Here is a 15,066-nt window from a genome sequence, read left to right as displayed (position 1 = left end):
ATTGCCAGCCCTACAGTTTATGTAATCATATTTCACCATGAGGGCCTGGTAGTTGTTGATATGGAATTGAAATGTAGTAGAGGAGTATTCCTTCCTTCCAAAAAGGTCCAGGCATTTCCAATCCCTGTCATACAAAAAGACCCTTGACTGGTGTTGCCAGCCATGGGACTTGACTGCATCCACCACGATAGAATTGCGTGGTGGGTGGGAGAGAGGAATTCAGATTCCTTGGAGGGGACACAGTATTATTCTCTGCATGTAGGTGCTACTGATGCTGGAGTTAGCCATACAGTTCCTGCTGACCCTAAGATGGCTTCGTTAATAGGTAAGGTGATCTTTAAGAGGAAAAATGGAGAATGTCAAAGTGTCGATGGTATGTGTCCTTGACTTTTTCCAGTGGTATTTGGCAGGTGTTTGCAACTCTTTGCCATCTCCTAGAAGAGATGAAAGCTGTCTGCCAGAGATGGTGAGAAAGGCATAACAGCTTCATCGAAGGAGGAGGAGAGTATGGTCCTTGGTGTCACTTCTTCCTTGGCACTGCCCTCGTGTTCCTCTATGATGTCTTATGGAGCCTCTAGATGCTTCAGCCAATGGGTTGTCTCTCAAGGATTCCTGGGCAAGTCTCAAAACTCGAGAGGCATGCCACACAAGGATCCCAACTAGGGCGAGAGTGGCATGTAGCCCGCTGGTAGTGCCCATGGATAGCTGTACTAGGATGGCAGTGGTGGGGCCATCTGTGGATATATTTTAGGGCTTTATTGGTACTGAGCACTGTACGGGGCCTGAGAGGAGTACTGTGACTTAAACTCTCTGGCTCGCTGTTTGAACCCTCACTGGAAAGTTGAGGAGCATGATATGTCCCTCCGTGCTCACATCCATGGGCATGTCAGCAGTACCAGCTGCTGTTGGTCTCCGTGAGCCATGAGTGCCAGACTGAGATGTTCTCTTGGCTGACAGTGCCGAGGATACTTAATGAGATAGAAATCACTTATGGCCATCTCAGGGCTCACTATGGGGACTTTTCCACTCTTTTCTTGTGAGGGGGTCAGCAGTTTATTTCTTCAACACACAGCCTTTACATGTAGAGGGCAGTGGGGAAGACTCACATCTGCCAGGTGACTCATGGCATAGGTCCTGGAAGGGCCTGTGAGCTGCCTCCATTAAGATAATCTGTTGGAGCTCTCTCCCCTTACAAGATCATGGCTGGAGCTGCTGGCACTGTTGCCAGATGTGGCCTTCCCTAAGGCAGCGAATGCACTGGGAGTGCTTGTTTGCTATCGGGATTGCCTCCTTGCAAATGAGGCATTTCTTGAAGCCTGGCAAAGTGAGCATACCCAATTGAAGAAAGGGTCCCCGATGAAGACAATGAAGAGGGAAAAATAAAGGTTTCTGGTTTGTATTTTAATTTTTTTAGGAGAAAAAAAATGGTAAAAAAATTGACAATGCAACTACACTATATTAAGAGGCTATCTATCTAACTGCAAAAAGAACAATGATCCCAATGGACTGAGAGAAGCTACATCTCTAGCCAGGGGCAGTTGAGAAGGAACTGAGGGGGGTTAGCCCACACACTGGTTAGCCTCAATGCACAGCACAAGGAGACACAGTGCACACGCGAGGCTAAGAGACACTGCTACCGAAGTTCTCCAATCAGCAGCAAAGGAACACAAGCTCCATCTACAGTGGAGCAAACCTGGGGATACTATCTGAAGAAGCACCATAATTTTCAATAGATAGTTTTGATAAATTTTAAAATCCTAAATATGCCTCTTCCAGCACTTTCTATTTTTAAAAATATGAAAAATATTAATGGAGAGACATCTTAATTATCAAAAAGAAATCTAACTCAAAGGCCCTATGAATGTTAACTGATGCAATGGATAGCAACAGAAACAGCTTCAAAGCTTCTCAATCTTCTTCTTTAAAAAAAATTTGAAAGATAATTTGCATTGGCTTATCAGATGTACTGATATTGTATAATAAATTCAAATTGAGTTGTAGTACCTACAATTACTGAACAGAAACTTAATATTAATGCCTCATGGCATACTGATTTGGCTTAAACAAAAGTAAATATATTTTTGACTATTTTCAAGGTGATAGGAAAATGTCCTGATTTTATAATATCAAACAAATACTTGTTTAGAATTTGTGACAACAGCCAGTAAATGTATTTCACACTATGGCTGCAGAAACAAACAACCTCTATAGAAATATGGATATCCAGAAATAGAGAAATGGAATCTTTCTGCCTATATTAAATTAACTGAAGTTGCAGAAAAATGAGCAAAGCTAGAAGAATTGATAAAAATATCCTTAATATTTAACGCAAGCTATACATATCATAACTCATTACCTATACTGCCCTCAAATGTGCTCTGTTCATTCATCTTTTATTTTTGTCATCTTCTCAATATGTATATACAAAAATCACTTGTATGCTCAACAATAGTTTATCTGGTCTGGCACACTACAGTGCTCGGCTAAACACCTTTATAAGCACCTTCCTGAAGAAAGTTCAGTGTGGCTGGAATCCCAGGATTTCTTGGATCTGCACTGCACTCTTCACAATGTGAATTTAACTTACTTAGTGTGGAAACTGTCCTGGATGACAGCAGAGTCCTGATCATTTTGGAACATAAGCCAAGTGCAGCTAACACTTCACTTTCAATAGCTAGCCTGCCAGTCAAAGACTATTTTTGTTGGGATGGAGGCCACAGCACTCTTACTGAAGGAAAATCAGGACTCAAACCATCCTCAAAACACTCATCATAGAAAGGGCCAGCTTCCATAAAGACACAACCAGCTTCCTCAAGAAATTGTCACATAAATAACCTCCTTCAGAACATGAGCCTTGTCACCTCCCTATATAGCAACATTGCTCACACTGACGGCATCGCTGCCTGTCTCAAATATTTATAAGACAATTTAGAGGGAAATACAAGAGAGAACTACCTCTTAACTGCTTGAAACTCTGGGAACTTATTTAGACGTGCTTCCTGAGATAATCATTTTCCTTGAATTTAATGGGGTCTATCTGAGCTCTCTCACTGATGAAGAAGATAATTTGGTTCCTGACTCTGGAAATGACACTGATAAACAGGACAATTTGTAGGGTACAGGGGTGTATCACTAACATGGAACAGTTTCAACATCTGGTCACTGTCACACAAATGTAACCAGAATGCCTGGAGGGCAAATACTTGAGCTCCTAGAAGAAATACAACTTCTGAAATCTTTCCTTGGATCAACTGGACACAATCTAGAAAGCCTAGATAGACAAGATCCCGAGAGAGCATTAAAGACTCTCTCTGAAAATAGAGTCAAAGGACTCAAGCAGTTGAAAGATGTTTTCAGTATGTACATATTTAGCCTCACATGGATAGGCTATTCACAAATCTGCAATCTCCCTGTCATAGATTAGTCCAATGGTATCTCTGAGGGCCAGTCAGAAAACAAGGAACACGAGATAAATCAAAGGATGATTTATTGGAATTGGAAATGGGTCCACAATGTTGCAAAATACAGGTATTATTTGTAGCTAAGGCAAACTGGCAAACAGAGAAAGGCTTCCTTGTAGGCCAAAAATTATGAGGCGAGTTCTCTGTCAGGAAGATCTGGACACAACACACAAATAGGACTTGCATTTTATCAGGCAGACTGAACAGGACCAGTATGGGGAGAAATTTTCTGTTCTCTTTTCTAACAGGAATCTGCCATGTTTTCTACTTAAATACCGGAAAAACTTGCCAAAAATCTTCTCCTTACTGAGGAGGCATCAAGGAGAGGGAAACAAAACACACAGCACACAAAACCTATCTTAGAGGAGCTTCTTGCTTCTTCAAGTGGAGGCAAGACACTGGAATATTAAGAGAAGCAACCGATTTTCTGAACAGCTCCACCTGCTCACAATACATTGTGAAGCTACAAGGAGGTTTAAAAGAATAATAAAAATAAGTGCCTCCATGCTTGGAAGATGAAGAGTAATAACCCAGTTGAAATGGATCACAAAGCACCAGGTTTTGACACAGGAGAAAAAGTAATATGCAGTTATTACCAAGTTGGAAAAACTGCTTGAAATAGAGGTCTGCCTGACTACGCAGCTAACGAAGCTCCTGGAGCTATCTTGTACCAGTTGGACGCACAGGTGATTTCTGCTTGTTAAGGACAAAAACAGCTGAATTAAACATACTGAAAGAAAATGTGTTCATCCTCTAAATCTTGCTACATATTCTCAGCACCAAAACATATTCTACTTGCTACAAAAAATTCACCAAGAAATACTTGCAAATCTCTATCCAAAATATAGCAAACAATCCTTTCATGAGGGCATTAGTCTAGGACCGTAAAAACCAAGCTTCAATTTTTGCTCTGCCATAGACATCTGGTGTGACTCAGGACAAACCACTTCATCTCTCTCTCTCAGTTCCCCATCTGTAAAACAGGGCTAACAGTACTCAAGTGAATGTTCACAGGGGTGCTGAGAGAGCAAGTACATTAAAAAGATTGCGAGGTGATCAGATATATGGACCCGTCACCACAATAAGTAGCAGCCAAAACCAAACCTCGCCCCTTCTCGTTTTTTAAAATAAGTTTCAAATTAATAGCTTAATTTGGTTTAGTTTTATTTTTCTAGCCTCTCTCTGCTTACTGATTTTACATTCGTTAGGGTTGTAAGAGGTTAATTTCTAATGCCTTTAGTTCAAATACCTAGGTGGGCAAGGCAGAGCTTGCTGTATTCCAGCAGGAGGCTCTGCTGCAGCTTAAGCCTTCTCAAAGCAGCTAACATAGGTAAGCAGAAAGGACTGAAGTTTAGTGAAGTAAGGGGGCTTCTAAATAAAAGGAGCTAATAGAGCAGATGCTAATAGGGTAGCAACTTCTGCAAAAGGTGTACTGAAATCAGAGTAAAGAGTCTCATCCCAAGTGACCCAGAACAAGGAGCCATTGACAGAAACCAACTCTTTGCTTTGTGGGTGGAGGCAGCGTACCACCACCATCTTCAGAAACAAGTGAAGTAAACATAATAAAGCCCAAGAGAAATCTACGAAATAATATATATATTTTTAGTGGATTTGCAATATTTGTAGTACAGTAGAACCTCAGAGCTATGAACACCTTGGGGAATGGAAGTTTTTTTTTGTTTTGTTTTTTTTAACTTTGAAATGTTCGTAACTCTGAACAAAACTTTATGGCTGTTCTTTCAAAAGTTTACAACTGAACATTGATTTAATACAGCTTTGAAACTTTACTATGCCGAAGAAAAATGCTGCTTTCCCTTTTTTTTTTTTTTTTTTTTAAGTGGTTAACGTTTAACATAGTACTCTACTGTATTTGTTTATTGTTTTCTCTCTGCTGCTGCCTGATTTCATTTGGAACTGGAAGTATGAAGTGTGTAGATGGTAGTTCATAACTTCGGTGTTTAACTCTGAGCTTCTACTGTACTGCAAACTGATACTGTACAGTGTCATATTAAAAAATCTAAGCAGCAGCAGCTATTCCTCTTCTGCAGTAACAATGGATCTTTCAGATATGTCCCCCACGGGTGCTCCACTGTAGGTGTGTCTGTGTCCCTGCACTGCTGATTGGAGAGTTTTCCACTCCGCCTTGTGCTCTGCCACAACACTAACCAACACTGCAACGGGCAACCACTCCTCAGTTCCTTCTCTACCGCACAGTTTATTATGAGAACACCAAAACAGAGGGAAGACGGGTGGATTGTGGAGCCCCCATAGGGGGACACATCTTGAAGAACCATTGTTACTGCACAAATTGAGTAATTTCTTCTTTGAGTAGTGTCCCTATGGGTGCTCCACTATAGGTGATTCCGAAGCAGTATCCTCCACTGGAGGCTGGGGCTTCGGAATCAAGTCTGTTATGGATGATAGTACTGTGGTGCTGTATCTGGCATCTGCAGCAGAGTCCCCCAGGATGGCATAGTGTTCTGCAAAGGTATGTGCAGATGCCCATGTAGCTGCTCTGCAGATTTCTGATATAGAAATACCCTTGGAGAAGGCAACAGAGGAGGAAACCTCTCTCTGCAAATGTGTGCAAATTGTAGATGGGTGTGCAAAATTGCCAATCTGATGACAGAGTGTGATACAATTTGAGACCCATTTACAGGAGTCTTTGACCTGAAATCACTGTGCCTCTAAACCTGTCCACAATTGAGAGAAGAGTCTCGGAACTTTTCTAAAAATTCTTGTCCTGTCCACATAAAAGACCAAAGCTCTCCTTGCATCAAGCATATGGAGGATGGTTTCCCTATTATCCTGGTGAGGCTTGGGATAAAAGGTTGCAATGTGAATGAGCTGGTTCACATGAAATGAGGACTCACTTTGAGGGTGAACTTCGGATGTGGTATAAGAATGACCTTGTCTGAGAAGAACACTGTGAAGGTGGGGGGAGAAAGAAAGCACCACTATCTCTCCTATCCTTCTTGCCGAGAAATGGCAATCAGGAGCACTATCTATATGGAAAGGTGAGTTAAAGAACAAATGGCCATGGATTCAAAGGGTGATTTAGTCAGTCCTTTAAATAATAGATTGAGATCCCGTTGTGGGGTAGGAAGCCTGAGTTGGGGGAATAAGTTCGCTATGCCTTTGAAAACCTCTTTGTAGTCAGGTAAGAAAAATTGAGTACGCTTCTACCTGCTGGTAGAAAGTCACTATTGCTGTTAAGTGTACATTTAGGTAATAGAGGAACAATTTCTTCAGATGTAGCAAACAGTCTAGGACTACAGATAGAGTGGCCAAATACAGGGTGACTCTTTTGACCTGGCACCAGATCCAGAATCCAGTCCACTTTTGTAGCCTGCTGTATAATAACATTTCTTCAGAACATGATGTTTCTATGGGCTGGAACCATGAAAAGCCAGGCTTTGAGCTATAGTATCCAAAGGTTGGAATGCAGAGTGTCTGTCTCTCTCTCTTCAAGAGATGGCAAGGAGTAATTAGAAGAATCATTGGTGGATACAGCACCAATTATGACAGGTAAGGGTACCATATCTGTCTGAGCCATATGGGCGTGAGCAGTATGATGGTTGTTTTCTCCCCTTTTCAGGGCTTTCAGCAATAGAGAGAATGGGAGAAAGGTGGCACTTATCCCATGAGAGGAGTCTCTCTCCCGGAGAGCACTGACCAATGCTTACTCTGGAACACTACCACTGACATTTCTTGTTCTGATAAATAGCGAAGTCTATTATCAGTGTCCCCCATCATCGGACTATGTCACAGAGCATCAATGAATCTGTCTCCCATTCGTGGCATGTGGGAATTTGCAGATAAGACTGCCCATTGTCATGTTGCACATTCCCAGCAGGTAGGCCACTGATCTTGTAACATTGTGGGAAATGCGCAAGTTTCACAGCTTTAGTGCTTCCACAAAAAGAAAGTGATCTGGTGCCTCCTTGACAGTTTATGTAATACATGTGCGCTATATTGTCCACCATGGCCTTCGTGTGTGTACCTCTTGAACATCAGAAGGAAGAGAGCACATGTTCCTGACCATTCTGAGTTACACGTTATAGCTACCAGAAAGGGTGACTTCTGGCAGAGGAGAGACGAGCAAGTTGCTCTTGGCTCAAATGGAGGACCCTTACTTGGGAAAGTCCCAATGACAGGGGAAGAGCAAAGATGTCCTCTGATGTGACACAAGTCTCTGAACCTCCCTGGAGCACGATGGGTCCAGTTCACTCATCACAAAAGGGTCGGAGGAGAGAAACTTTGTATTTCTACCATCATTGGCGGCAACTCCAATCACACTAGAACTGACTGATCCTGAGATTTCAACTTTGATGGTACTGATGGAAAGGGTGCTACCTGAATGACGTCTGATACTGAAAGAGCCTCACTTTATGGGCTTTAGAGTCCTGGCTCTGAGACTTAATATGTCCTAAGAGGTTGACAGAGTAGGTTTGCTTGACTTATGTGGAGTTGTGCCAGTCAATTTCGTAGCCAACTAAGAGGCACTGCTCTTACATTTGTGCGATAGTTTTCTGCCTTCCTGATGAGAGACTGATGAAGTCTGTGATTACAAGCTCCCCTGTAGCAGAGCTGGACATCATGGCAGACATGCATTCCATGCCAATTTAGCTTGATGTACAGGAAGGGTGCCCTGGCCAAGGTCCGACTGAGGCTTCTTGGCCTTTTCTGAGGTATTTTCTAAGCCTAAGTTCCCATGACAAATGGATACAGCCAGAGAAGGAGCAGCAAATATTGCACTTAGCTGTGACGTGTGCTTCCCCAAGACAGTAGAAGCAGTGCAGATAGTCACTGCTGACCAAAAAGAATGGGGGCAGGAGACAATTCTTGAAGCCTGGAGTTCTGGGCATAGTCCGATACCCATAAGAGGGTATTGGAGAGGGAAGGGATGGTTGCCCCAGAGATGAGAAATCAAACTACTAAAACTTCTCTATAGTTTTTATATCTTCTATGAGTAGTTAGATGGAAAAAGCACTAATACAGTGTTTAATACATACAGCATGAGGAACTGAAGGAGGAGAGCTCTGGACACTGGAGGTTCTGACCCAGCCCATACGACAGTATGAAGGAACTGGAGAGGTTGTTAGCCCACCCCACCCTTCATCTCCTCAAGTATGAGGAAAGCAAGGACACATGCACATGTCTTTCAAAATTCTCTTACTCCAGGTGCATAAAGCACATGCCTACCCCACAGTGGAATACAGACAGGAGCCAGCTTTTAAAGAAGAGGAGGCTTTTTTTTCCCCTCCAAATCTGATTTTTTTTTTTAAACTCTGATCTGTTGACAAGCTGCCTTGCATACATTGTTCTTATGTTTGTTGCAGTTGCATGCCTTTTGAGAATAATGTGACTAATCATATACAAAATAGACTTCAAAATGCTGCCAGTCAGACAGTGCTTTGCTGAAAAAGCAACAGTGCATTCCTAGCTGGAAGAGTGAGTTATTTAAACGTGAATGCATGTTTGGGGTTTTTTTGGCTCAAGCCATTTTGCCATGTGCTTATCATTTTAACACCAACAAATCTAGAAGGGATGGGGTAAATGTGAAGTTTAAGAAAAATGAAAACAACAAAACAGAATTTTACAGTAAAATAAATTGTCATTACCTTTCACTCTTTTTTTTTTCCCCAGAACTTTCACTGGTTAGTAAGTGTGCAGCTGAAATTACTAAACATTTTCAGTAAACTTATTGGCTCATTCAAATTCCTCCCTACCAAATAAACAAACAAGGACTCATCCATTAATGCACTCATCATTCTAAATAATAAATTCAAACTTTTTGTCCATACTCTGAAGGAGATAAAGGGGCACTGTTACTCAATCAGTGCTCTGGTTTACTATGGTGTCCCCAGCATTTACTCAGTTTTGTCAATGCAATGAGTCATGACATTACCTTCATCTGCCACTCCCATGCTACTCCCTATGTCAGGGATACCCTCCATATACCTAATTCTCATGCCACCAGACTCACCTCATTCAAGTACCTCGTAGAAATTTACTTCAGGCATAAAACCTACAATAAATGAACTAGCACAAAAAACTTCTTTACAAATAAATAAAAAAAAAAATCAGTCACCCCATGAAGTTAATACAGCCATGTTCAATCTCACCCCTCTCTTACTCTCATTTTCACCATCACATCTACATTTTAGACTGCAAGTTTCTCAGGGTATCTGTTCTGCAAAAGCCTGTAAAATGCATTGTTGGATGCAATCCTAATAAATTATAACTTACCAATCACCCTGAAATAAAGGTAATTCTTGCCATGTAACATAAGAAAGGGGTCAGATTCTGTTAATCTAAACAATACTGTTCTTCTTAATACCACATCAAAGTATGAAACCACACCACTAGCACCTAAGAAATAAAAAGAATCAGCACAATCATTCTGATGGTAGGTTCATACACAGTTAACTTGGTACAGAAGCAATTATTTCTGCATCAGTACAGAATGCCATGGTGTTTTCCTCAACAGTCAATGTCAGTGAAGATATACATATCTATTTTGGCATCTACTTGAAAGCATACTTCAATATAGCTGTGATAGAAATATGCCCTATCACTGAAAGTGAAAACTTTGGAGAATTTCTGCCAAGGACAGTCCTAATGCTTTAGATGCCACCAAATCTATTGGTCTGTCTCCCCTCTTCAGAAACAATGGAAATAGCTCACAGTTCAGACTCTCAGATGTCATGGGGACATAAGAATACTAATTTTCCTGTTCGGGAAAGTAGCAACACAACCACAGGCTCTGAAGGGGAAATCCTTGGTTGCAATATACTCAAAAAGCAAATGTAGAGAAAGAGAATAAAACCAGGAGCAGGCTAAATGAAACTACTTTAGAGAGGAGGCTGCCCTCTGATTATCTGTTGGATAGCTGACCTTTCCACAGGCCTTAAAAAACTGGGTCAAAGACAGACTGAGCAAGAGCAGGACTTCATGTGTAGGAAGGAGGGAATCTCGTGAAAAAAAAATTACCAAGAACTGTTTTCCCAGAAAGCCTGGGTCAATTATACTCATATGGTTAATTGCTGCAATATTTGTTCAGTATGGGCTTATCTGTATCCTTGGTGCATCAATAAACCATGAATATTTGCAAGCTAAATAGCATAACTTCTGGATTCTACAATGGGATTCACTAGTTTGTCAAGAGCTAAACATCTTTTGTATGCACAGATATTCTTAAATATGACTGAACAAAAGTCTGATAATATCAGGAAGCATTTTGGTGTTTGTCACAGAAATTTTTTGTCTAGCTCACACATTACATACGGCTTTCAAAATGATGGAATAGAATATTACTTTAATAAAAACGAAGTTTGACTCTAAAATTTACTATTTTTCAGACTGCATATTTTTATATGCTCTCATGTAAAATATGGAGAGTCAAAGTGTTTGATATATATAATATTATTTAAAATTAGTAGACTGGGATTACAAATGGCATATTTGATTACAAAATACAGCTTTAAAAAGTATTAAATCAAGTCAATGAATTACTTACCTTTCTTTTGACAACAAAACGTAAGCTCCAGTTTGCAAAGCAAATCAGCACTCTCATACTTGTCCTCATCTGCTTTCAGCCAGAAACAGTTTTCATTCATTTCATGTGGCCTAATCTGCAAATCAAAGAGATATCAAAGCTTCCTTGTAAATATGTAGCATAACTCTCCTTAAAATTCTACTTTGCTGTAAGCTCTACACAAGACGTAACAATGGTGAAGCAGCTGATTGCTGAGACTACTGCCTACCATGCTGAACAATACTGACTCCCATGTATCTGTATCCATCGGTTCTTCTGTTGTCCCTTGTTTTGTATTTAAATTGTAACCTCTTTGAGGCAAGGATTGTCTTTTTGTTGCATGTGTACACAACGCCTAGCATAATAAGTCCTGGTCCACAGCTAGAATTAATACAAAATAATAACTGGACATTTGAAAGGCTGCATGTTCATAGACTATTTCAATCACTGTTTTCACAAGTACAAAGATTTCTAATTTTGAAAATGCAGTGTATCTAAAATATACTAATGCACTAAAGATACTGTTTAAAAGAAACTAGATTCTAGTGTTTAGAAGACGTCAATACACACACCAAGATCTTTAACACAAACTGAGTTTTATACAACTTGTTTAGAATTGTTATAATTCTGACTTTTATGTTGAACCGCTCATGACAAATGTCTATAGACAAAAAGAATTTAATATAAAATCTTTTATCAGTACTACCTTATTAGTTAAGGGTCTAACTGTGCCCTGCATAGATATAGCAAATTTGACATCAGTGTAAATTTAAAACATTATCAGTTTTAAGGGAGACTTCTCTGAACACAACTGAGTCAAACACAAGGATAATACCTGTATTCTTTTAGCTATATTTTTCCTATGGATAACTCTTTACACTGAGTTTTTTGGTCCAAACATTTGTATTAATATAAAGAATACTACATTATTTTTTGTAATGATAATTTTTAAAGACAAGAATAAGATGGAAATATTGACAGATGCAGAAATCCCTAGAAGGAGGAAGGAGGAAAGAGTGGGGAGGAAAGAAAAAGTAAATCCATAATAGGAGATTGATACAATACTATATTTTCATTCAACTGACATTCATTCTACACAACTTACCCATCTGGCAATGCCAAATTACTGTAACTTCTACATTAAATTTGGCATTAGAAATTTTCCACATTTAAGTTTTACCTTTGACCAATTGAGCCTTTTCATGGTGATCTCAGGTTTGAATTCTTTTTTAGGCTTCAATCCAAAGGGCAATGTACGTGGAGGCGGAGACCACTGTACTCCAGGAAAGCCTGGTGGCGGAGGAGGTGGTGGTGCACCAAAAGATGGAGCCATTCCTGAGCCATTCATAAAAGGCGGTGGCGGAGGTGGCGGCGGCGGAGGTGCTCCATTAAAAGGTGCCAATGGGGGAGATGGTAGTAACTGTTCAGGTGCTGCAGCAGCTGATGGAGGAATAGATGTGCCTCCTTGTACTGATGGTAAAAAATGAACATCTGATCCATGTGGTATGGAGCCATACTTGGGAGAAAACAAAAATTTTATTCAGACTCATGTTCTTAAACTGAGTGCCATAAGGTTCATATTTACAGAATAAATGAAAAAGTAATGCTTTCAGTGACAGTATCCTCCATGAAACAATGAAATATGAATTTTATTGAAACTGACATGGTCTCTTTACATCCATATCTTTCATAATAAGAGTTCTTTGTCTTGCAAATACAATTTAGACTCAGAAGCAGACACAAAAACATACTTAGAGATACTGTATTTAACACCTTGTTTCATTGGACATGATAGAATTGCTAAGACAGACAAGGTGCGTAAAGTAATTTCTGTTGGTGAGAGGCAAGCTTTTACGCTTACACAGAGCTCTTTTTCAGAATATTTCTAAAAGTAATTTTTCTTGCTCTGGATGGTTTTTTATCTAAGCCAGCCAGAATTTGGAGCAAACCAAAATCAAGATGGTCAGATCCTCAAGCTACTATTACAGCTGAAAAAGAACTATTCCAAGGACCCAGAACCAGTGGCACCACTTGAGACTAACTTGGTCCAGTGATTATTATAAAGTATTATAAACAAAAGAACTGGGAGGAAAAAACCTCTTTTCTTAGATAAAAGCCATTCATACTGTGACGGGTTGGGTCACAGAGACCCCTTTGAGACTGTCACCTGATGTGCTGAGACTACCTCTGAGCCAATTTTCCCTCCCAGCTTGGGACTTCAGCACCCTGCCTTGTTGAGCCAGACACACTAGCCTGCTGCAAAAACAGACCCGGGCAAAAGTAACTATCTTAAGAACAACAAGTAGGATTTAAGCAGTTCTGAGTAATAGCGGACAGAACAAAGTAAGTTACCAAGCAAAATAAAACAAAACAAAACACACAAGTCTAAGCCGAATACAGTAGGAAAATTAATACAGATAAAATCTCATCCATAGAGATGTTCCAATAAGCTTCTTTCACAGACTAGACTACTTTCTAGTCCAAGCAATTTCTTTCCCCTGGTACAGTCCTTGTACCAGCTCAGGTGGTAGCTAGGCGATTTCTCATGACTGGAACCCCCTTTGTTCTGTTCCACCTCCTTATATAGCTTTGTCAGAAGGTGGGTCTCTTTTGTCTCTCTGGGTCCCCACCCCTCCTTCTGAATGGAAAAGGCCCAGGTTTTAGATGGATTCCAGTACCAAGTGACACGGCCACACGTCCTGAGAGACCCCAAGCCTTCATTCTTCCTGGCCTGACTCACAGGACGGCTTCCAAGTAAAGCGAGCCATTTACAACCAATTGTCCGGGTTGATGGGAGCCATCAAGATTCCAAACCACCGTTAATGGCCCACGCTTTGCATAATTACAATAGGACCTCAGAGTTATATTTCATATTTCCAGTTTCAGATACAAGAATGATACATTAATGCAAATAGGATGACCACACTCAGTAGATAAGCTTTGTAATGATACTTTACAAGAGATCTTTTGTATGAAGCATATTCCAGTTACATTATATTCTCACTCATTAACATATTTTCATAAAATGATATGAAGTGCAATGTCACACATTCTTAGAAGAAAGTTTTGATTCTGCAAATGAAATAGTAAATTTCTAGCTCTAACAGTTGTGAAGACAACATTACTTTGTATTTGGAAGGTTAAATCAATACTGTGTTGTCCTAAGCGTGCATGATCTGTAGCAGAGTGAAAATTGATTCAAGTTTATTTGGTGAGGGTGGGCTTCAAATTTATTAGGCACATACCAACCAGCAGCTGATATGAAAGAAGAAGCCCTAGAACAGGATCCATAAAGTAAAAGTGAAACAGACATGGAAGACAACTCACAAAAAACTACACTTGGATCTGCTATTGGAAATAAAACGAGTGAGGGCAGGAATAGAAAGGAGGTATAACAAAAGCAAGGTATACGGTGCCTGTTTAAGTAGTATTTGGCAATTATGAGTTTTACTGTTATTTGTAACATAAGTTATTCAATTAATACACCTCTACCCCCATATAAGGCGACTCAATATAACACAAATTCGGATATAACGCAGTAAAGCAGTGCTCCGGAGAGCAGAGCTGCGCCCTCTCGCAGATCAAAGCAAGTTCATATAATGTGGTGTCACCTATAACGCGGTACGATTTTTTGGCTCCCGAGGACACTGTTGTATGGGAGCAGAGGTGTACTTTTTTAATTGTGAAACAGCTAGAGCATATTGAGATATGCCTTTTTTAACATTTGTATACATCTAAAATAAAAAACTATTTTCTGCTGTTTTGACAAATTAGTTGCAAGTTGTTTTAAACATACTTAATAAAGAGTTGATTGACAATATTATAAAGATCACAAATATACTTTTAGCTACTGGTTCTTATTTATATTACTGACTGGAAGAATGGACAGTTCCTGCAATACTCTATTTGTTGTTTCTTTTATAAATGTCTAAAGAACAAAATGAAAGTGATAATAAAATGACTGAAAGTGATCATGAAATTATAGAGCAAGTGAAAAAAGTGTAGATCCACGACTTAGTATGGAAGTGGAACTAATAACTAACATCATCAAGACGGCTGAGGTAT

The 15,066-nt window shown here is 40.0% G+C and overlaps 1 protein-coding gene across 1 annotated transcript in view; it reads right to left on the bottom strand.

Annotated features, from left to right (window-relative positions):
• The window catches only part of DIAPH3 (diaphanous related formin 3), a 560,319-nt gene that overhangs the window by 352,925 nt on the left and 192,328 nt on the right, over positions 1-15,066 (bottom strand). Inside the window, exons 16-17 of the mRNA XM_075061558.1 lie at positions 12,182-12,517; positions 10,984-11,098 (exon numbers count right to left, since the gene is read on the bottom strand). Coding sequence (XP_074917659.1) covers positions 10,984-11,098; positions 12,182-12,517 — 451 coding nt within the window. The remainder of the gene's footprint in view (positions 1-10,983; positions 11,099-12,181; positions 12,518-15,066) is intronic.

The sequence above is a fragment of the Chelonoidis abingdonii genome, chromosome 1 (assembly GCF_003597395.2).
Source record: "Chelonoidis abingdonii isolate Lonesome George chromosome 1, CheloAbing_2.0, whole genome shotgun sequence".
Classification (NCBI taxonomy): domain Eukaryota; kingdom Metazoa; phylum Chordata; order Testudines; family Testudinidae; genus Chelonoidis; species Chelonoidis abingdonii.
The sequence above is the reverse complement of the archived record's forward strand: the minus strand, read 5'-3'. Positions and strand labels throughout refer to the sequence as shown.